The 21,643-nt window shown below is 38.3% G+C and overlaps 1 protein-coding gene across 1 annotated transcript in view; it reads right to left on the minus strand.

Annotated features, from left to right (window-relative positions):
* The window catches only part of GTF2I (general transcription factor IIi), a 79,839-nt gene that overhangs the window by 33,170 nt on the left and 25,026 nt on the right, over positions 1–21,643 (minus strand). Inside the window, exons 4-19 of the mRNA XM_066202129.1 lie at positions 21,486–21,620; positions 20,941–21,124; positions 20,723–20,751; positions 19,497–19,545; positions 18,756–18,799; positions 18,197–18,214; positions 18,040–18,117; positions 10,779–10,838; positions 9,262–9,324; positions 8,455–8,577; positions 8,053–8,115; positions 6,243–6,347; positions 3,754–3,816; positions 2,739–2,846; positions 1,802–1,864; positions 180–284 (exon numbers count right to left, since the gene is read on the minus strand). Of these exons, the coding sequence (XP_066058226.1) occupies positions 180–284; positions 1,802–1,864; positions 2,739–2,846; positions 3,754–3,816; positions 6,243–6,347; positions 8,053–8,115; positions 8,455–8,577; positions 9,262–9,324; positions 10,779–10,838; positions 18,040–18,117; positions 18,197–18,214; positions 18,756–18,799; positions 19,497–19,545; positions 20,723–20,751; positions 20,941–21,124; positions 21,486–21,620 (1,290 nt within the window). The remainder of the gene's footprint in view (positions 1–179; positions 285–1,801; positions 1,865–2,738; positions 2,847–3,753; positions 3,817–6,242; positions 6,348–8,052; positions 8,116–8,454; positions 8,578–9,261; positions 9,325–10,778; positions 10,839–18,039; positions 18,118–18,196; positions 18,215–18,755; positions 18,800–19,496; positions 19,546–20,722; positions 20,752–20,940; positions 21,125–21,485; positions 21,621–21,643) is intronic.

The following is a 21,643-nucleotide window of genomic DNA, read 5'->3' on the forward strand; positions in this document are numbered from 1 at the left end:
ACAGGACTGCTGAACGATGGTCACAGACAGGATTTTCAACCAAACACTCCATGCCTTTGCATTTAAACCAACACTGTCAAAGAAGCCCCAGGCACTCAAAACATGTCTCAGCAAAAATTACCCAGAACATTTTCTTAAAACAAAGCAGGGAGATAAAATCATCTTTATTTTCATCGTACCAAAATTGAACTCTTCTGCTTTTCTGCTCTCTGTACTGGCAGCTGCATTAGCTGACTCTGAGCTCTCAAGTCTCTCATCATGGGGAAGGTAGCCATCATCATAATCTTCAAGTAACAAAGAAAAAACAAAATAGGTTTTTTATCCAAGGAACACAAGGACAGCACATGAATTGCTTTGAATTTCAATACTCTAACTGAAATAATAGAAATATACATTGGAAATAAGGAACTGTGCTTATCAGGACACCAAATCCTGCACAAAATTACTTACCTAAGTAACTTCAGAAAGCTAACTGAAAGTAATAGCATTCCACTAGTACATCTCAAAAGACAGTAAATAAATTTTGTCTGGAAGAACTCAAACAATTTCAAACCACTTTCAAACCAGAGGAAAACTAATGGGCACCAATGAAATTCATCAAACAGGTCAACTCTACCTTAAACACACACAAGTGGACAGACAGCACAACACCAAACTGAGCCATTGGTCAGACAGCTCCTGCTACACAGCCAGTCACTCCCCAATCCATCCCTGTCTTAATTATGGTAATGGGTTTTTCAGACTGCCAATTATCAATACCTCCAACCTCAGAGGAAACACATGCTTAGAGCAGACAAAGAAAACTAACTGCACATACAGAAAAACATGCACCCACCTCACCAAGGTTACGGTTCACTTAGCAACAATAATATCACATATTGACATACCTTGTACCTACACAGTTCTGTTATACTCTGTCAGAGAAACCTTTACAGAGCACTTCTATTCTGTGGTAAAGGTCTCTAAATACATGTAGAACTTAAAGACTCTTCTGTTGAGGTAGTATTTGGAATTATTTCCTTGCTGCACTGTAAAACAGTGAAGGTAACGCCACAAGTGCCCACTTTGTCCCAAATGCCAGAAGCCCCACTTTGCCCTGTCTACTTTCCAAATTGCTGATGGGGTGCTCTTCATCTAATTCCACAAGCAACCACTGCAAAAGACAATCTCAGCAGGCTTTTGAAGCAGTTACAGGACACTAACTCACAAACACAAGAAACACAGCTGACCTCCTACCAAGATCCTAGCACGAGAACACCAGGGACACTGGTTAGCAGCTCTAGAGCCGTTTAGATGAGAAAGGGAGGTGCTAAGGGTAAAGGTTTGTATCTCATCCTTATCAATATTAGACAGACACCTGGAGGCATCACTTACACCACCTGCAACACAGTCTTTCTGTTCCAGTACCATTCTTCCCAGAAGCTAGTGTCAGCTACAAAAGTTACACAGAACTACAGTGTCTTTATAAAGCCATGTGTTCTCAGAATGAATGAATGCTAGAACATCTTGTCCGGTCAATGAGTATTTTTCATCACCAACACTTGAAAAACTCACAAAAGATACAAACTGCTTGTGAGGCATCATTTCAAAACCAGCCCAGTAAGTCCAATGTGCTGCAGCATGTTGTGGTTTTCTAACACTTCTCCACCAGGTTCATTTACTAAGCAGTGCACAAGCCAAACGACAGTCAACACCAGCACACAATTCTCTTCATTCAGTGTCAAGTAATGTAAACTTTGGAAAACACATTTTGCATATAAGAATGTCCAACAAACTGAAATCAGTGACCTGGAGAACTGACCTTCGACAGCCACCTCAACTCCAGGGTTCTCAGTTGTTACTGGCACGTTATGCTGGGAGGCGTCTGAAAGGGAGAAACAGGACTGCTGAATGATGGGCATGGACAAGATTTTCAAACAAGCACTCCATGCCTTTGCATTAAACCAACACTGTCAAAGAAGCCCCTTGCACTCACAGCATGCAGTAAAAATAGAACCAAAGATATGTCACCATGGGCCTTTGAGCAATTCCAGACTAAGCCAGAAGGTGAGCATTACACCTGCTAAACTGCGCCTGCAGCAGTGCAGACTTGGTGCTATGACAGAAGGAAATTCCATAGTCTTGGCTTTCTAGGGTTAATACAATCATAACTATTTTGCCTTCTGTTACTCAGGATTAGTGAAAATATAAACAAACTCTATGTGTTCACACAGATTATGTATTTTTTTACATCTCTACAGACTCATGGTTGGTGCACTATTTCTGCACTATTTTCTGTAGATTTCTGTAACAGGCTACAAGGCCAACAATGAAACATGGGAAGGAAATTCATGATCACAATGCTTTTGTCAGGGCAGAGTGCACCAATAAGACAAGGAGGATTACCTGATCAAACTCGGTGTGAGAAAAAGCAATTAAAATTTAACTCCACTACAGTTAAAGAAAGTGAAACTAATTGTATCAGAAACTATATCAACACTTCATTCTTTTTTATCAGGAGAAATGCTGCTGAATTTCATGTAATGGCACCCTTAACTATTTAAGTCGTCAAGTCGAATAAGAAAAACAACAGAGGTAACCAGTGATGATGATGATAATACTACTGCAATATATCTACACAGATTCCATGGCTCTCAAATGAAGGCTTGAACAAACATGTCTCGTGCAGCACAGAATTACCCAAAACTTTTTCAAAAAACAAAGCAGGGAAATAAAATGATCTTCAATTTTTATCTTACTAAAATTGGACCCTTTTGCTTTTCTTCTCCGTGTACTGGCGGCTGGATTAGCCCACTTTGTCCTCCTCCGTCTCTTACTAGGGGGTAGGTACTCATCATCATCATCCTCTGTAAGAAACAACAACAAAAAAAATTACTGATTTTTTTTTTGTGCAGGGAACTCGTGTGCAGCACTGTAACTGCTTTGAATTTCAGAACTCGAACAGAATTAAGGAACTCTGCTTATCAGGACACCAAATTCTGCAATAAATTACCTGAGTGAATTCAAAAAGCTCCTGTTCTTACCTCTGAAGGAACAACTTGTTTCTCCAAAAGAACCTGTGTAAAGCATAAGACAGCAAAAAACAAAGCCGCTTCTGTACTTCCTAAGGAAAACAACATTGACTCCTGATACATGAATGGACATCGCATGAACATAAAATGACCACCCAACAGCAAAAGGAAGCACAAAATAAATTGTGCAGACAGAGACTAACCTTTTTAGCTAATGGGAAGTAGTATCATTCTACTAGTAGGTGTCAAAAGACAGTACCTAAGTTTTGTAGTGAAATGCTCAAATTAGACAGAAACTTTGAGTCTTCACTTACACCACCTGCAACACAGACTTTGTGTTTTGGTGCCATTCTTCCCAGAAATTAGTGTTAATTACAAATGTTACACAGAACTACAGTGTATTTACAAAGCAATGTGTCCTCCAGAATCAATGAATGCTAGAACATCTTGTCCGGTCAATGAGTATTTTTCACTACCAACACTTGCAAAATATGTAAAAGATTCAAACTGCCTGTGTGCCATCATTTCAAAACCAGCCCAGTAAGTCCAATATGCTCCAGTATATTGTGGTTTTCTAATACTTCTCCACCACTTTTATTTACCAAGCAGTGCACAAGCCAAACAACAGTCAACACTGGCACACAGTTCTCTTCCTTCAATGTCAAGTAATGTAGGCTTTGGAAAACATATTTTGGATATAAAAATGCCCAACCAACTGAAATCAGTGACCTGGGAGACTGACCTTCGCTAGTGAACTCAGCCTCAGAATCTTCACTTGATTCTGAAGAATCGTGCTGGGAGGAATCTGAAAGAGAAAAACAGGACTGCTGAATGATGGACACAGACAAGGTTTTCAAACAAGCACTCCATGCCTTTGCATTAAACCAACACTGTCAAAGAAGGTCCTTGCACTCACAGCATGCAGTAAAAACAGAACCAAAAATATGTCACCATGGGCCTTTGAGCAATTCCAGACTAAGCCAGGAGGTGAGCATTACACCTGCTAAACTGCACCTGCAGCAGTGCAGACTTGGTGCTATGACTGAAGGAAATTCCATAGTCTTGGCTTTCTAAGGTTAATACAATCATAACTATTTTCTCCTCCGTTACTCAGGATTACTGAAAACATAAACAAAGGCTGCATGTCCCCACAGATTATGTACCTTTTTACATCTCTACACACTCATGGTTGCTGTGCTATGATGATTCTGCAAGGCCAACAATGAAACATGGGAGAGAAATTCATGATCACAATGCTTTTGTTCGGTTAAAGTGCCACCAACAATACAAGCAGGATTAGCTGATAAACACTCAGGGGGAGAAAGAGCAAATTATACCTAATTGAAGTACAGTTAAAGAAAGTGAATCTAATTAGATAAGAAACTATATCAAAATTAAGTAGCAGTGCATGAAGGAACATATTTAAGTTGCTCTGGTACAGTGAAGCTGTGCCTGTGCATTTGGAAGGGTATTTTCTTTCAGATCTCTGTAAGCTGCAGTTTGGTATGAATTTGGGAGCAAGTCTGAAGGAATCTTTGTTTCAAAGGTTTCTCTTCAGATGATGTGTACGGTGTACAGCAGAAATTCAGCTGTATCTACTGGGACATCTTAACTGGAGTACATTTAAACTATATCAAATATATCATCTACTTCATGGAAAACAGTATCATGTTTTGGTCTAATTCCAAGTGAGTGCTGGGTACGTAACTATCAAACGCAAAGTATTACAAAAGGAAAGAATTAGGAGTTTTACTAGACATTAACATAAAGTACGATCATAAAAATGCCTGTCACATCTACTGATCACTCTAAAACCTTTTTGACAGATTTAAAAAATATGTGCCTTCCTTCCCATCGCCACTGGAGCCACTGCATGGAAGGCTTGAGCTGGAGGCAGAACTTTCACTGGACCTTTTTCTGCACAGTAATGTGACATTGGGACAAAGCACTTCCTCCCTTTCAAGCAAGTATGAGCCGCCATTAGCAGTGCCAAAGACCTATCACTGCTCACATGTGTGCCTGGGGGAGTCGAGCCCTCTTCCCCCTCCTCATCAGAGCCAATACCACCAGCAGAGACGTCCCACTCTAGAACAGAGGGTCCCCTGCATCTGCAGGGCCGTCACTGCAGCCTCTCTGCCTCAAGAGGTGACAAGAGTGCCTCCTTCTAGATGTGGTTGTAACTAAAATACAGCAGAAATGGCTTAATGGGCCATTACTGAGTTGTCTTTATTTTGCTGCTGTTATTTCTCTTGTTTCTTTCATCTTGTTATACATATAAAGATATATTGATATATATAGATAAATACAGAGATTAGTATAGAACTGTTCTTCCTTTATCCATTCCTTTCCTGGGATGCCATGTGCTTAAAGTCATAAAAATTTCGGGTAAAGGGTGACCCTCATGGTCACCTTCCCATTCCAGGGAGGTGTCTGCCTTCCTTGCAACACTACTGTGTTTTAAAGAAATCAAAGAAGATTAAAAGGAAGACAAAAAGAAAATCACAAAAGTCAACCTGGTGGAAATATGAAAAGAGAATCATTGGAGAATATGTACAATCTATGTTAGACAACATCTTTCCAAGTATTTCTGTGAAAAAATATCCAATTATGTTAATTTATCCTCACAAAACATTTCCCATCTCAAAGGCTCTAGCTGTATTTCCACATCTTTTCCTGCACTGCCATAAGAACTCTGGTGGCTGCCTTCAAAAATATAAAGTAAAAAACATATTCCGGACTGCACAGAACCTTACAAAATCAAACAAATTAATGTGTCCATAAATGAAACCAAACCACAGAATAAAGGAGAGGTAAAGGACCACTAAATACCACAGGCAAAGCATCCTTAACCAGGCTAAACTGAAGCGCCCAGATGCATTTCTGTGGAGAACCCAACATAAGGGATCATGAAAGAACACAGCCAAAAGATCCCAACTTCCTGTGCATCTATTTACGTCATCATGTGAAATAACAAAAAACAGACGTAGTCCATGATGAAGATTAAACTGCAGCAATACATCTACACGGAGCCCACGGCTCCTAAATGAAATTACAAAACTGCTGTGTATTTTAAATTTTTTTAGCATCTGACATTCTCTCAAAAAGATCTAAAAAATTAGGAGAAGTGAGTTATTTTTGCAACCATACTGAATTGTTTGAAGCACAAATCTACCCAAAACATTTTCATTAAACAAAGCAGAGAGATAAAATCATCTTTAAGTTTCATCTTACCAGAATGGGACCCTTCTCCTTTTCTGCTCCCAGTATTGGCAGTATCATTAGCTGTCTTGGTGCTGCTCCGTCTCTTGTCAGAGGGCAGGAAGTCATAGTCATCATCTTTAAAAAACAACAACAAAAAAATCAGCTTTTTTGGCAGGGAAAGCATGTGCAGCACTGAAACTGCATTGAATTTCAAAACTCTAAGACAAATAAGGAACTCAGCTTATCAGGACACCAAATTCTGCAATGAAGCACTTACGTGAGTAACTTCAGAAAGCTCCTGTTACTATCTCTGAAGGAACAACTTGCTCCTTCAAAAGAGCCTGTGCAATGCACAAGACAGCAAAAAACAAAGCTGCTTCTGTACTTCCTAAGGCAAACAACAAGGTCTCCTGAAACATGACTGGACATCACAGGATCGTAAAATGAACACGTAAAAGCAAAAGGAAGCACAAGATAAATTGTGCAGACAGGGACTACCTTCTTTAGCTAACTGAAAGTAATAGCATTCCACTAGTACATCTCAAAAAACAGTAAATAAGATCTGTCTGGAAGAACTCAAACAATTTCAAACCACTTTCAAACCAGAGGAAAACTAATGGGCACCAATGAAATTCATCAAACAGGTCAACTCTACCTTAAACACACACAAGTGGACAGACAGCACAACACCAAACTGAGCCATTTCTCAGACAGCTCCTGCTACACAGCCAGTCACTCCCCAATCCATCACTGTCTTACTTATGGTAATGAGCTTTTCAGACTGCCAATTATCAATCCCTCCAAACTCAGAGGAAACAAATGCTTAGAGCAGACAAAGAAAACTAACTGCACATACAGAAAAACATGCACCCACCTCACCAAGGTTATGATTCACTTAGCAACAATAATATCACATATTGACATACCTTGTACCTACACAGTTCTGTTATACTCTGTCAGAGAAACCTTTACAGAGCACTTCTATTCTGTGGTAAAGGTCTCTAAATAAATGTAGAACTTAAAGACTCTTCTGTTGAGGTAGTATTTGGAATTATTTCCTTGCTGCACTGTAAAACAGTGAAGGTAACGCCACAAGTGCCCACTTTGTCCCAAATGCCAGAAGCCCCACTTTGCCCTGTCTACTTTCCAAATTGCTGATGGGGTGCTCTTCATCTAATTCCACAAGCAACCACTGCAAAAGACAATCTCAGCAGGCTTTTGAAGCAGTTACAGGACACTAACTCACAAACACAAGAAACACAGCTGACCTCCTACCAAGATCCTAGCATGACAACACCAGGGACACTGGTTAGCAGCTCTAGAGCCGTTTAGATGAGAAAGGGAGGTGCTAAGGGTAAAGGTTTGTATCTCATCCTTATCAATATTAGACAGACACCTGGAGGCATCACTTACACCACCTGCAACACAGACTTTCTGTTCCAGTACCATTCTTCCCAGAAGCTAGTGTCAGCTACAAAAGTTACACAGAACTACAGAGTCTTTATAAAGCCATGTGTTCTCAGAATGAATGAATGCTAGAACATCTTGTCCGGTCAATGAGTATTTTTCATCACCAACACTTGAAAAACTCACAAAAGATACAAACTGCTTGTGAGGCATCATTTCAAAAGCAGCCCAGTAAGTCCAATGTGCTGCAGCATGTTGTGGTTTTCTAACACTTCTCCACCAGGTTCATTTACTAAGCAGTGCACAAGCCAAACGACAGTCAACACCAGCACACAATTCTCTTCATTCAGCGCCATGTAGTGTAGGTTTTGGAAAACACATTTTGGATATGAAAATGTCCAACAAACTGAAAACAATGGCCTGGAGAACTGACCTTCAATGGTCACCTCAACTTCAGGGTTCTCAGTTGTTTCTGAAATGTTATGCTGGGAGGCATCTGAAAGGGAAAAACAGGACTGCTGAATGATGGATAGTGTCTGTGTGTCTACTCAGGTTGTCAAAGCAAATAACAATTAAAAAAAGACGTAGTGTATGATGATGATTATACTGCAGCAATTCACCTACACAGATTCCATGGGTCTAAAATGAAATTCCAAAATTGCTGGGTATCTTTTTGTTTAGCTTCCTTAATTCTGTCAAAAAGGTTCTAAATAATCAGTTGATGTTACAGTTACTTTTGCAATCATACTGATTTTCTTTTTGCATCCCAAAATTACCCAAAACCTTCTGATAAAACAAAGCAGGGAGGTAAAATAATCTTTAGTTTTCATCTTACCAAAATTGGACTCTCCTGCGTTTATTCTTGCAGTATTGGCAGCTTCATCAGCAGACTCGGTGCTCTCCACTTGCTTGTCAGGGGGCATGTATTCATCATCATTAACACCATCATCATCATCATCTTTAAGAAACAACAACAAAAAAATCACTTCTTTTTTTTTTTTCCCCAGGAAACTCGTGGGCAGCACTGGAACTGCTTTGAATTTCAAAACTCTAACAGAAATAAGGAACTCTGCTTACCAGGACACCAAATTCTGCAATGAATCACTTACCTGAGTAACTTCAGAAAGCTCCTGTTCTTACCTCTGAAGGAACAACTTGCTCCTTCAAAAGGGCCTGTGCAATGCACAAGACAGCAAAAAACAAAGCTGCTTCTCTACTTCCTAAGGCAAACAACGTCTCCTGAAACATGACTGGACGTTGCATGATCATGGAATGACCATGTAATAGTAAAAGGAAGCACAAAATAAATTGTGCAGACAGGGACTACCCTCTTTAGCTAACTGGAAGTAAGATCATTCCACTAGTAGAACTCATTACCAACGCTTAAAAATTACCCAAGACATACAAATTTCTGTCAGGCATCATTTCAAAACCAGCCCAGTAAGCCCAATATGCTCCAGTATATTGTTGTTTTCTAACACTTCTCCACCAGGTTGATTTACCAAGCAGTGCACAAGCCAAACTACAGTCAACACCGGCACACAATTCTCTTCATTCAGTGCCATGTATTGTAGGCTTTGGAAAACACATTTTGGATACAAAAATGCCCAACCAACTGAAATCGGTGGCCTGGAGAACTGACCTCCGTTACTGAACTCAGCCTCAGAATCCTCACTTGTTTCCGACAAGTCAGGCTGGGAGGAATCTGAAAGGGAAAAACAGGACTGCTGAATGATGGACACAGACAAGGTTTTCAAACAAACACTCCATGCCTTTGCATTAAACCAACACTGTCAAAGAAGCCCCTTGCACTCACAGCATGCAACAAAAATAGAACCAAAATATGTCACCATGGGCCTTTGAGCAATTCCAGACTAAGCCAGGAGGTGTGCATTACACCTGCTAAACTGCACCTGCAGCAGTGCAGACTTGGTGCTATGACTGAAGGAAATTCCATAGTTTTGGCTTTCTAGGGTTAATACAATCATAACTATTTTGCCTTCTGTTACTCAGGATTAGTGAAAATATAAACAAAGGCTGTGTGTTCACACAGGTTATGTATTTTTTTACGTCTCTACAGACTCATGGTTGGTGCACTACGATGATTTCCATAACAGGCTGCAAGGCCAACAATGAAACATGGGAAGGAAATTCATGATCACAATGCTTTTGTTGGGACAGAGTGCACCAACAAGACCAGCAGGATTAGTAGATCAATATTCGGTGTGAGGAAGAGTTGCTTAAATTTATGTGCTCTACAGTTAAATAAAGTGAAGCTAATTGTATCACAAACTATATCAAAATTAAGTAGCAGTGTGTGAAGGAGCAGATTTTAGTTATTCCAGCAGAGTAAAGCTGTTGCATTTTGAAAAGTGTTTTCATTCAGATCTCTCTATGCTTGAGTATTTTACTAAGCCGATGGTTTCCTTTGCAAAGTAAAAAGTTACCACAGTAAAAATATGTAAGAAACTCTTCACAATTTTTAATCCTTACTATATAAAGTAAGATTTTTCACAGGAGAAATTCCAGGGGGTTTCTTTGTTTACATGAACAACACTCAGAAGGCTGTTTTTGCACGGTAGCAGGAATTCTGACCTTACAAAAAATTCACTATGTTAAATGTAAGTTAATATTTTCCAGTCTTTGCAAATGGCAAAACTAGTATTTTTAATGTAAACTGTAAACAGTTGAAAATATTGCATTTTTTTTTTTGTAAAGGCATTTGAGCTTCTACAGAGTTTTGGTAAAGAACTGCTTCCTCTAACACAGACTTTCCATTTATTTTTTTCCTTATGTGCTCATTCACCTCACACTCAACCGAAGAAATACTTCAGTTGCACTGACAATTCATAAAAGCAGAGTTTTGTTAAACTTTATAAGCTGCTATGAAACAGACTGATTTTCCTGAGAAACATACCAATTCATACAAATAACTTGTGCTTTAGAGTGATCAAAAGGAAGAAATGAAGTTCCTGTCTACATGTCTCTCTTACTTCGATAGCTGGAAATTAAAGCAACCATAATTTTCATTTCTGTTCATGTTTAAGTTCCAATGCCCCCAGTTTTATGGCAAATCAAGTAGCAAAGCTGTGAAAAGTAAAACTCACACATTCAATTTCTAAAACACATGTGAGGAAAAATACAAGCAAAAAGATCTACCTCTGTAATTTTTTCCAGGGTCAATTTTGTCATCTAGCTCTGATGTTTTGGAAGGGCCTGCTGGAGAACAGAGAGAACAGGTTTTAAGGATGTCTCACAACAAACACGTATTTCCAGCGCATAGAGGAATTTACCAAGTAACTTTTCATTTCACATAGCATGTGCTCACTTCACACTTTCTGTGATGTTGAACTTTGGAAAGACTGTGTTAAATATGAAATATTGATAAATCCTTACTTACTTGGTTCAACAGAATAAAAATGGGGTTAGTGGTAGCATGGTGCATTTCCTGGACTACTGAACAGTCAAGAGACTCATGCTGAACAGCAGGCTTTCAACTAATAAACTAATTTTTTAAAAAGAAATGTTGATGCTTCTGCCTTTCCTCAATGACATTTTAATCAGCTAGATCTTTTTCCTACTAATTGAAGTTTATATTTCTAAGGAGTATTTCTTGACTTCAAAATTCCTACCTACATTAAATACATATATTCACAGGGATTAAAGTAATTTATGACAGTCCAAGGCTGTTTACTTTTCATTACAACAGTTCTTTTGAAGAGTATGGACAGACCAATTAAAAAAGACTGGTGCAGAAACCAGCACAGAAACTACACATAACATATTAAATTAACACTCCTAAAATCCTACGGCTTACTGTTCTGCCTCTCCTGCAGCTATGCTAGAAGGGTGAGCTGCTTACAGTACAAACAACACCACACTGAGCAAGAGGCCATTCTATACCACAGAAATAGCACAGGTATGGAAAACTTGCCTCTGTGTGGCAAACAGGAGTAACTGGAACTGACCAATTTGAACTGTTTGTTCTGTGCAAATCCAGTAACTTCTCTGTTCATCTGCAAAAGCAATCTGCAGAAATGCATATAGCTGACCAGAAATTCTAGTTGTTTAGAGAGATGTTCATAAGTGTGTCAGCAAGAGTATTAATAATTCCACAACAGAAATGCTACTGTTAATTTATAAGGCAGCAAAACATTCTAAACTGTATTTCATCTGTACAGTAAGAAAGAAAATACAGAAAAGATTATTGTCACAATCAGACTTTGTAAGTATTTCAGTCAACTGAAAGCACATATGCAGTATCAAATTCGTGAATACTTAAGTATTAAAGAAAATAATGATAATTAGGTGGTTACAAAAATGCTGACTTGAACAGTTCTGCCTAATTTGATTATTTAGATTTTCAAGGAGATTGTAAAATGAACAGCATTTCAAGTGAGGAACCTATGTAAGGTTCTTTGCTTGACACACATTTCTTTCAGCAAGTGCTGCTGAGATCTGCTAGAGGACCTCCCTGATTTTGTTCAAGATACAGCTCCACAAAGACTGGTGTTGCCACAGCCAAGACCGTAGTCCAAAGATGGGAAAAAAACGAGGAGGAAAAGGAGCAAGGCACAACCAGAGACACTGGTGGTCCTCCAGGCCTCACCAGAAAGAACGTTCATACCAATAGTGTGATCTGCAAACTGTTGGGGGTGAGTGAGAATAGAACACAATCCCCCTGGGTGTGCTGAAAATGTCTCCAGGGACTAAATTTGCTTTTATTTTAATTAGCATAGTCAGCAAATGCACCCAGTCAGATTTGTCATTTCCTAAGAACTCCTGTGAGCACGCAATTATTATCATTCTTAAGGCACTGACACACAGAAGTATGCATCCCACTATAAACAAATATCCCAAAATATGCACATAGTTTTGGGTTTATTCCTCAATTCAGAAATCCCAACAGGATTGTTTTACCCACGTATTCTGCAGTATTCTCTGTATCGCATTATCTTCGTGCCACATACATGTTGTGACAGCAATAAAAAAAGGAAAAATGGTAGTGTTTGGGTTAAACTTGAAGAAATATTTCTCTAGTTAAAAATATAAAATAAGTAGACTTACAGACTTCGGGATTAAGCACAGAGAATTCAGTCCTTTTATCTTTAACACTGACAAAAACTACGGGACATGTAGTAAAACCATTAGATTTTTTTTTAAGTGATCAACACAGATTATTTCATGAAACTTGAACATTGTTTTCATATTACAAAGCTTGGACAAAGGAAAAAGCAGTATGAAAAAATTGTTTCAGAAATTAAAAAGTGTCAAACAATAGATTCTACTATCTTAATTTAGTAAAGACTAGAAAACTAAATTTAAAAGAGTTCTACCACCAAGAGATATTAATAAAAACAGATACATTTCCACTTTACTGCATTCATGCACACAACAGGCAGAAATACACAGACATGACATAACCAAGGAAAGCAAAATTCAAGTACAGTGGTAACCAGATCAAAAGAAGTTCCATCCACAAATAAAGATTTGAGAAAAACCGCAAAATAGAAAAGTAAGAAAACTCAAGAGAGAAGAACTAAATTCTGAAGGTGGGATGTTGGAGAAAGGATAAACACAGAAGTGGGAGATTTAATTATTAAAACCACAGGACACCTTAGAAGTAAAATCTTGCAGTATGGTTATGCCTTGGAATCTGAACTTCTGATCTGTAGGCAGAGCTAGGCAGTTTCACCTTGAACCAGAGAAAAGCAGCGGTGTGCTCTTCAGCTAACAGCCAGCTCTGTTACACAGCACAGACACTTGGGAATTCTCTAACACTCAGACAAAAACTTGGTGTTTCATGAGCAGCCAAATACATGACAAATCACTGCACCAAATGCATGCGCTTGGTCTGAGATCCAACAGTGCAGTGGAACCTCTGTAAGAGATGACTGTTGGCATAAATTGAAAACTCCTGAAATGCCTGTTACAAATAGGTGATTCTTCACATTCTAACAATTCCGTTAAAAACAAGAGTAGATGTAGTTCCCTCAAAAGTCACAGCTATTCTTTCTGTCTACCCACCCACACACCATTTACTTACACTTGATTCCAAACCTTTCAGCCTCAGTTTCTAATGGATTATGTCCTAATGTCCTAACATTACACAGCCAAACCTGTGGCACTTGGCAGAAGGGATGGATTTATCGCCTCATGGAAAAGCATCGCCAGCAATGCTCACTTTTCTGGCCTTTTTTTAGGCTACCCATATAGTAGCAATTCCCTTCAGGAAGCACAACATTGTGCTCAAGATATCTTATGGAACTTCTTGGTTTAAGATAACATCTGCATACTCAGCATTACACGGGGGACTAGCTTCACAGCTTTAGTTCCATTAAAATGGACATTACGTCTAGTATTCTGAGATATCTCCAAAGAATAAATATTTTCCAGCTAGAGACATACTAAAAGACATTCATTACTTTTAAGGTTTCAGAGTGAAAATAAAGGCAAAGTTTACATTCACATTTTGGGCTTTTTTTTTGTAAAAGAAGACATGTTCAATCTCTTTTGGGTTTAGATGAACATCCAGTATATTTTAACTGCCTCACCAACATTGTCAAAAATCACAAAATTAACAGCACTGTTCAACTACATGGTGTTTTAAAGAGAAAAGCTGCTAGGCAGTTTTTCACTCACTTCTAGGTGTTTTATAAACTGAACCGGCCAATTCACAGGACAGGCTGTTTACAGCCTTTTCCTTCTGCTTCCATTTTTCCTCATTTTATCTTCAAGGCATCAGTGGTAGTGAAGACCTACATTCACAAAATTTACAGAGTAACATGCCACTTTTACAAAGTGTTTGGTCGTAAGTCAGCAAATAATTCAGTTCTGTATGGGTTATGCCTCAAAAAACCCCTGCTTTAATTCTGTGATGATAAAGCACAGAGCACTCAGTAGTGTGGCACTTTTGAGCCCCAAAGGTTTGTTTTTATATTGGATAAATGGGGTATTCTCATATCCGAAAATGCATCTGACTCTGGAAAAATTATTTGATTTTTTTGTTTCTAGTAAAAATATTAAATTGTATTTAAACTACTAAACCAAGAAACAGCATTTTCAGTTATGCTTCTTTTCATAAGAGCCATAGCAACTGATACTTACAGCTAAGGCACATGTAGGAATATTAGCTAACATAGCTGGAATGCTCCAGGATGTGTCACCTAGTCCTGATGATCAATACTCAGTCCTTTTCCTCGTTTAGTCAATCATCAAAATGTAAACCTTTCTTCCAAAACAGGTTGTCTTTGGTCTCCCCCAAGTTTAACACTGCAGTAACCTACACACATGTCCTGGATACTGGAAGAAAACACCCACGGTCATAGTGCTTGCACTAGTTTGAATGTGAACCAGCAGGGGATTCCGAGTCAGAACTACCACTTAATAGGAAAATAAAAAGAAAAAGCACTGGCCTAAACTGCCAGAGTGTGCTGGTTTTGCATTGACTGAAGAAAGCTGTGGCAAAAACCAATTAGTGACTGGCTTTGAATGTTAACAGCCTGATTAACCAATCGAACATGCGGATACACATCTGGACTACACAGGTTAAAAATCAAAGGAATCCTGGGAAAACTTCTCCTCCCTTCCAGCCTGAGAAGGGGTAACAAAGGGGCCTGGCTCCCTCCTTGCTGTGGGACAGGGCCTGAGAGATTTTTAGCCTGCTAGCAGCTGCTAACTTTTTCCCAAGGAAAAATTTCTCAAGAAAGCTTTTTCTCAAAACAATCTTGGTAAGCAGCTATCCTTTCTCAAAACAGTCTTTCTTTAGGTGGTGTTTTGCTGGTTTTCTGTCCAGGAATTGAACCTGGGTCGCGGCGGTGAGCGCATCAGATCTTAACTACTAGACCACTATGGAAAGGCTATTTTGAGAAAGGATAGTTGTTCAGTGAAGGAATATCAGGGATAAGTCATGGAGCAGCGATAAGGAACACTGCCCCACCTATTTTAACAGCTTATGAAGATGGTAATAGAATACATACTTTTGTTTACATCTTACAATGTAGCCTTAGAAAGTGCTAGTGCCTACTGACAGAAAACTGCCCCTTATTCTCTGTCAATACACCCACATGAAGTTTCAGATGGCTGAAGTCCCTATTTCTCAGTTGTCTTACTGTCTATTGCTAAAACAATTCTAAATTTAGTAATTCAGTATTAACTCATGGCAACACTCAAATGGTGCAACCTTCTACCAAGAGGAGAAGAACAACCACCTACAGATATAATTTACCCTCTTTGATAAGCAGGAAGAGTTAGTGTGCCACCCAGGCATGCAGTACTTTGATCAGCATTACAGATCTTTGAGAGGAAGCACTTAGAGAAAAAATAGAACCATGAAATTTTATCAGTGAATCATTTTCTCCATGAAGCCTGAAGCAGATTGCTGTTCTCTAACACTTAAGTTGTTCCTTCTTGGAAATGGACAGGCCTGGGTTTTGCTGTAGGTTATTTTAGCAAAATTTATTACCTTACCCTTTATTTATTTAGGTTATTTTAGCAACATTTATTACCTTCTTTTCTTTATTTTGTACCAAATCACTCCAAAGGCAATGCTGGGGCACAATACGGCATTTCTCAGGAACACCCCTCAGAATAACTGCACCTATCTAATGTTCACTTCTTGTACAGCACCACCACCCACACACAAACACCTATGTGCCTCCAGAATTTTTAGCTCTCTTTAGTTTGGACAACCTTTGGCTTGAATCATAATAGTAGCAACTCAAAGAATGATGGGGAAGCTGCTTTACTTGTTAAGTCAGTGTGACTTAACATGGGACTTTGACATGAAAGAGAAAACATCTCTTATCTCACAGCACCCCATCACTTCCACCAATATACTCAGTTCTGCCTTGTTTTAAATGCCATTTTGGACAACTACACTCCAGGTGAAGAGAGGGAGTTATTCATCGAGGACCACATTATCAGAGATGTATATTTCTCTTCATCAATCAGAAGATTTAAATTTAGAGTTCTGTGAAAGACAACAGAAATCCCCCCTGTCAAATGTGCTTAGACTTCACTCTGGAAGCATATTGCATTACTTGGATTTTTCAGCTCAGACAAACACTGGAGTGCAATGGATACTATTTTGTAAAGAAGTGATTTCAGTGCAGACTCTCCTAGGATGGCATTGAGTTACACTGTGGGCTATTGGCCAAATTCTGACATCATTTGTATGCATGAAATGGAAAACCACAGTGGGGATGAAAAGCAAAAGAATGAGAAGACTTGGGATTGGAAGGAACAATGGTTGGGTTGTCTTCACACCAGGATCTATTTTTACTACAATAAATCATGCCTGTAAACCACTAATTTGCCAAGCCTGTAAGCCTGTAAGGCTAGGCAATGTACACATATGAAGAGCAGATAATCCTAACACCTTTCTAGTTCTGCACTCAAAGGGTGACACTTGGCTATACCATGGTTGAGAACTCTCTGAATGATGCTCATATGATACTTGAAATATGCCAGGATGAAAACATTGATTCCACAACCTCCTAGTTAGTAATTAAAGCACATTAGAAAATAGTCTCAAGAATCTTCATGACTGAACACACACAAAATGTTATCTCAATAATACATAATATTACAGAATGAAGGGATCTGCTGTTTTGCACTTCACTGTTGAACATGTAACTGTCATTGAGAGATGTGTGGCAGCTTCATGGTCATGCATGTCCATGTTTCTTAGTATTACTCAAACTAACAACAAATACACACAGGTTGAAATTATAAATTTAAGGGTTTAGTTATTTTATATTGTCATTTATAACCACAATTTCTTAATTACTGTTCATGTCAACATAAAGAAAAAACAATTTCTGTTTTCTCCTGGCCAAGGTGAATGTATTAACTGGATACACAGAGGTGAGGCAAAGCAACTGGGAGACAAAATATATATGGAGGCTGAGCCATGGGCCTCATAAATATTGTTATGCTTTGTCCACATAAATAAAATTTTCAAATACAATTTTGATACATATTGGTCATTCCACACAAGAGAAGTGATTGATACACTTCCAATCAGAGAATGGCTGATTGTATGACCATGAAAAAAATCAAGCAGTGCTCTAGAAAGCATTGCAATAAAGGTTTATTTCCTGTTTAACAAAGTCACTGGAGTTATAGAGTCTGCACAATGTACTCTCAGAGAAACACATCTAGCAGCTCAAAAGACTCCTGGAATGTCTTCAGACCAAACACACACATATGGGCTTGGGTTGAAGTTGTTCCTTAGGTCTTTTGGTATTCTTCATGATAACTCAAATGACAGGCAGCATGGAAATGCTGTATCCTAACAGAGCTAAGTAATTGCATGTTTAATGACCAAAAACTAGTAAAAATAGAGGCATGGAGAGATCAATACTTAGGCAACCAAACCTTTCATGAAATAAACACATACGAAAAGTGGTATCATTACCTGGAGTATTAACTTGATAGTAGTTAGGATCATCTCTTTCCTGCTTTATTGTTACTGATGGCGTTTTGGAAGAAATTCCTGTAGAAGCAACAAAGGAATCAAATATGGAAAGTAGTAATAAGCAGATTCTTAAAACAAAACAATCAAAAGCACCCACCAAGATCCTCGTTGATCTCTATTAAAAAAAAAAAAAAAGAAAAGAAAAAAGAAAACATTACACATTTGTTAAGCTAAAACAATGGTATCAAAGTGACCTGTTGGTTTCTTATGTTTCAGTTTGACCACCCCCAGAAAGGATCTAGGATTAAATACCTCCCCACAAACTAGGCTTCCCTGCACATGTGATCTCAGATCTGAAGAATATTTTTAAAATGGGCTCCTTTCTCTTTGCATGCTACCACAGGAAAAGAATATATTTTATCACTTGTTGTGCTGAAAGTCCTGGAAAAGCTCCTGCTCACTCTACCGTGGGAAGAAGCTTACAAATTTCCTCCCTCTTGAAATGGACGTCTTTGGCTAGGGTTCAATATGTGATAAAAACTCCAACTGAAAAATGGGCAGTTTCAAGGAAAGAAAAGTCTTTTCATCTCACCAAGGATGTCATTTTGATACTTTTCTCCTTTTTTTTAAGCTTTCTATCTTTGCTTAAGTTCAGTCTTCTGAATAGAATCTGGCTTTTTTTTTCCCTGCAAACTAAGGCAAAATTTTGAACGTACCAGGATCCTTGCTTGATTCCGTTTTCACTTTAACAGGAGGACAACTATAAAAATATACAAATCAAACAGAATGACATTATTTAAAAAATGCTTAGATTTCTTGGAACTTGTTCAAGCTTTATAGCTTGTTAAGTAAAATCAATCTCTCAGAATTTTTTCTAACAAGAACATAAAATTTAAAAACCCTGCATATTGGCTTATCCAATTTTTCATAAGTCAATTGCCAGCAATCTCTTATTCCTACATTTTTTTGAGGCATACAGAATATTCAGATCATGTTTAGCATTTAATGGGAGGCAAACAGAAGCACAGAAAACTGATCCCTGTTTCCACATTAACAATTTTTTCATGTATTACAGATATAGTAACTTCATTTACTAATAAAAATAAAACCACGTTTTTCAAATTGAGGAGGGGGAAGGAAGCAACATTACATCTGTTCTCCCTCCCTCCCATAAATCATGGCAAATTTATCCCTGACTAAACAGATTGTTTATTAAGAACACCTATTGGGCTAATTAAACCAAGGAGAAACTTTGCCATTTGTTTAACTTGTAACAGTTTCCTCACAAATGATGACCAAAAGAAAGAAAAGATTGAGTTCATGCTTTTTAAAATGCCAAGTAAGCAGAAGTTATTCAAAGGCCAGCTGGGCAGAAAAAGCACATTAAGACAAAGATAACAACATGAAAATAGATAGTTGATTAAAGAAAAAAAAAATCCACATTATTTTAAATTCACCTTCCAGATGGAGGTATAATTGAGTGTGAAGGATCTGTCATATCAGCCCCTGAAAGTTGAAGATAATATTTGAATTTCCTGTACTCCATTTACTTTAAACACAAATTGTAAACACTGTAACACTGATTTCACAAAGCAAAAGCCTGTTCACATTTTACAAGCATATGTGCATATTTTCCTTATTCACAGATAACGAAAGATTCCGTTAAACTGTACCTAGACACAAAACGCTTGCATCATTTAGAATCTTTTGGTGGAGAATGCAGGCAATTGATGACAGCTTTGAGATCAAGATTACTTGGGAGAAATAACGGGCGAAGCAAGTATTTAGGTCATAAAGTTAAGTAGAATGATAGTGGAAATTTTATATTGCAATTGTAATGAAATGTCTAGGGGTGGAAATTGGTGTAAATAATTCCTTCTGTTTAGTTCAGTAGTTTTTATTGTTCCAGGAAAAAGTTGCATGCTGAATGCAATTTTGAGAATAATTTTTAAATGTATATTCACAGAGACAAGGGGTGGAGAATGTCATGGTTTAACGTAGCTTGGTTTTCAGTTAAAGAGAAAAACCCATCAGTTATGGAAGTGATTCTCTGGGAGGATGGCTGACAGCTTCCTCTGGACCCAACAGAACCAATCAGCTGGCTAGTTTTGAATACTGACACCCTGTTAAACCACTTAAGAAAGCTGAACACACCTCTGTGAAATCACATTTAAAAATGAACAAACCCCGGGAAAAACTCTCTTGCTTCCAGCCTTTGAACAGGTAATTGGTGCGTTGGCCAGGAAACTCAGACTGGGGAACCAAAACCACTGCACTTCACTGTAGCCCTGGTTTGTGCCTAACATGTTTTGGTTTCTGAAATTCCTTTCCCAGGAAATTTTCTGTGAACAAGAGACACGTTTTGGTAATGGCAAGAATGTTTACATTCTCTCCCCTTTTTTACCATTCTACACAGACCAATTTGATTGGTGACAAGAAGACAAACCTCTTCAATCACATTGGTCAGAGCAGAGGGACATCAAGAGTCCCTCCTAGGGAAAGAATGCTGGTAAAGGCATAAAGGAAAAGGTTACAGGTCCATAAGTAAGTAAGCTCCACCTCACAGTCTAGAAATTTCTCCACAGTTTGCCACTTTATTGACATGACCAAATGTTTTATGTATATTGCTATCTAAATTCAAATTACAATTTCTTCTGTTCAGTCTGAATAAGCATTAACTTACCTATGTGTTTCTTTGGTTCTAGGAAAGGCCTGTGGAAACATGGGAAGAAAAACTCAGTTTTAGCAAAGACATTGTTAATTACTTGGTAGTGTACATTACAGAGAGAATTCCTGTTTAAGAGAAACAGTCTGCCATGCATTTAATTAAAAATTACAATTAATTTTCCTTAAGTACAAAACCAAATTGGACAGACCAGCACAAGAAAGAGAGCAAATAACCTGTTGATGGTAAATGAGATCTCTGATTTGTTTTCCAAAATCCTTTTCAGGGTGGAAACATCATAATTTGATGGATGTTTAAATGTGAGTCCTTGGGGAAGGCCCTGTACTGTCACAACAGACTGGTTGCTCTGAATCTCTTCGTATGGCACAGGTACCATCGTTGACTCTCCTAAAGCTTTACCTAGAAAAAAAAGAGGAGGTTGTTTTGATGTCGAGACTGCTAAAGCTAGCAAAAAGGTGAGTCCCTCATAAAACTTTGTAACTTTGGATAGGACTGGAGCAAAGGTAAAGTGTGGATGCAAATCTTCTCAGAAAACCAAATACTGCTGGCACTATTATGCACTTCGCAATAATCTCAAATCACATTCCACACAATGTATCAAGAAGAACCACTACAGGTGGATTTTTTAGAAACTGCTACTAAAAGGTTCTAAAAATAGCAGTGCGATTGGAAGGCTAAGATCATGCAGTTTTTTTCCTCCCAAATGGAATAAAAATTTAAAAATCCAGAACAGCTCTTCAGAAGAATATCAAGCACCCACCATAGCAAACGCAGAAGAAGTCCTCCACAGACTTTCTAAGAGACTCTAGCTCCTTAGTATCCACTGTCTGTCTGTTTACAGGTGGTGTAGGCTTCCTTTCCTGCAGTTCTGGAGGCCTGACCTCTTCTGTAACACCTGGCAGTTATTTATAAAAATAC

This window comes from Chamaea fasciata, unplaced genomic scaffold, assembly GCF_029207755.1.
Source record: "Chamaea fasciata isolate MVZ Bird 193981 ecotype frontalis unplaced genomic scaffold, bChaFas1.0.hap1 SCAF_21, whole genome shotgun sequence".
NCBI classification, from domain to species: Eukaryota; Metazoa; Chordata; class Aves; order Passeriformes; family Sylviidae; genus Chamaea; species Chamaea fasciata.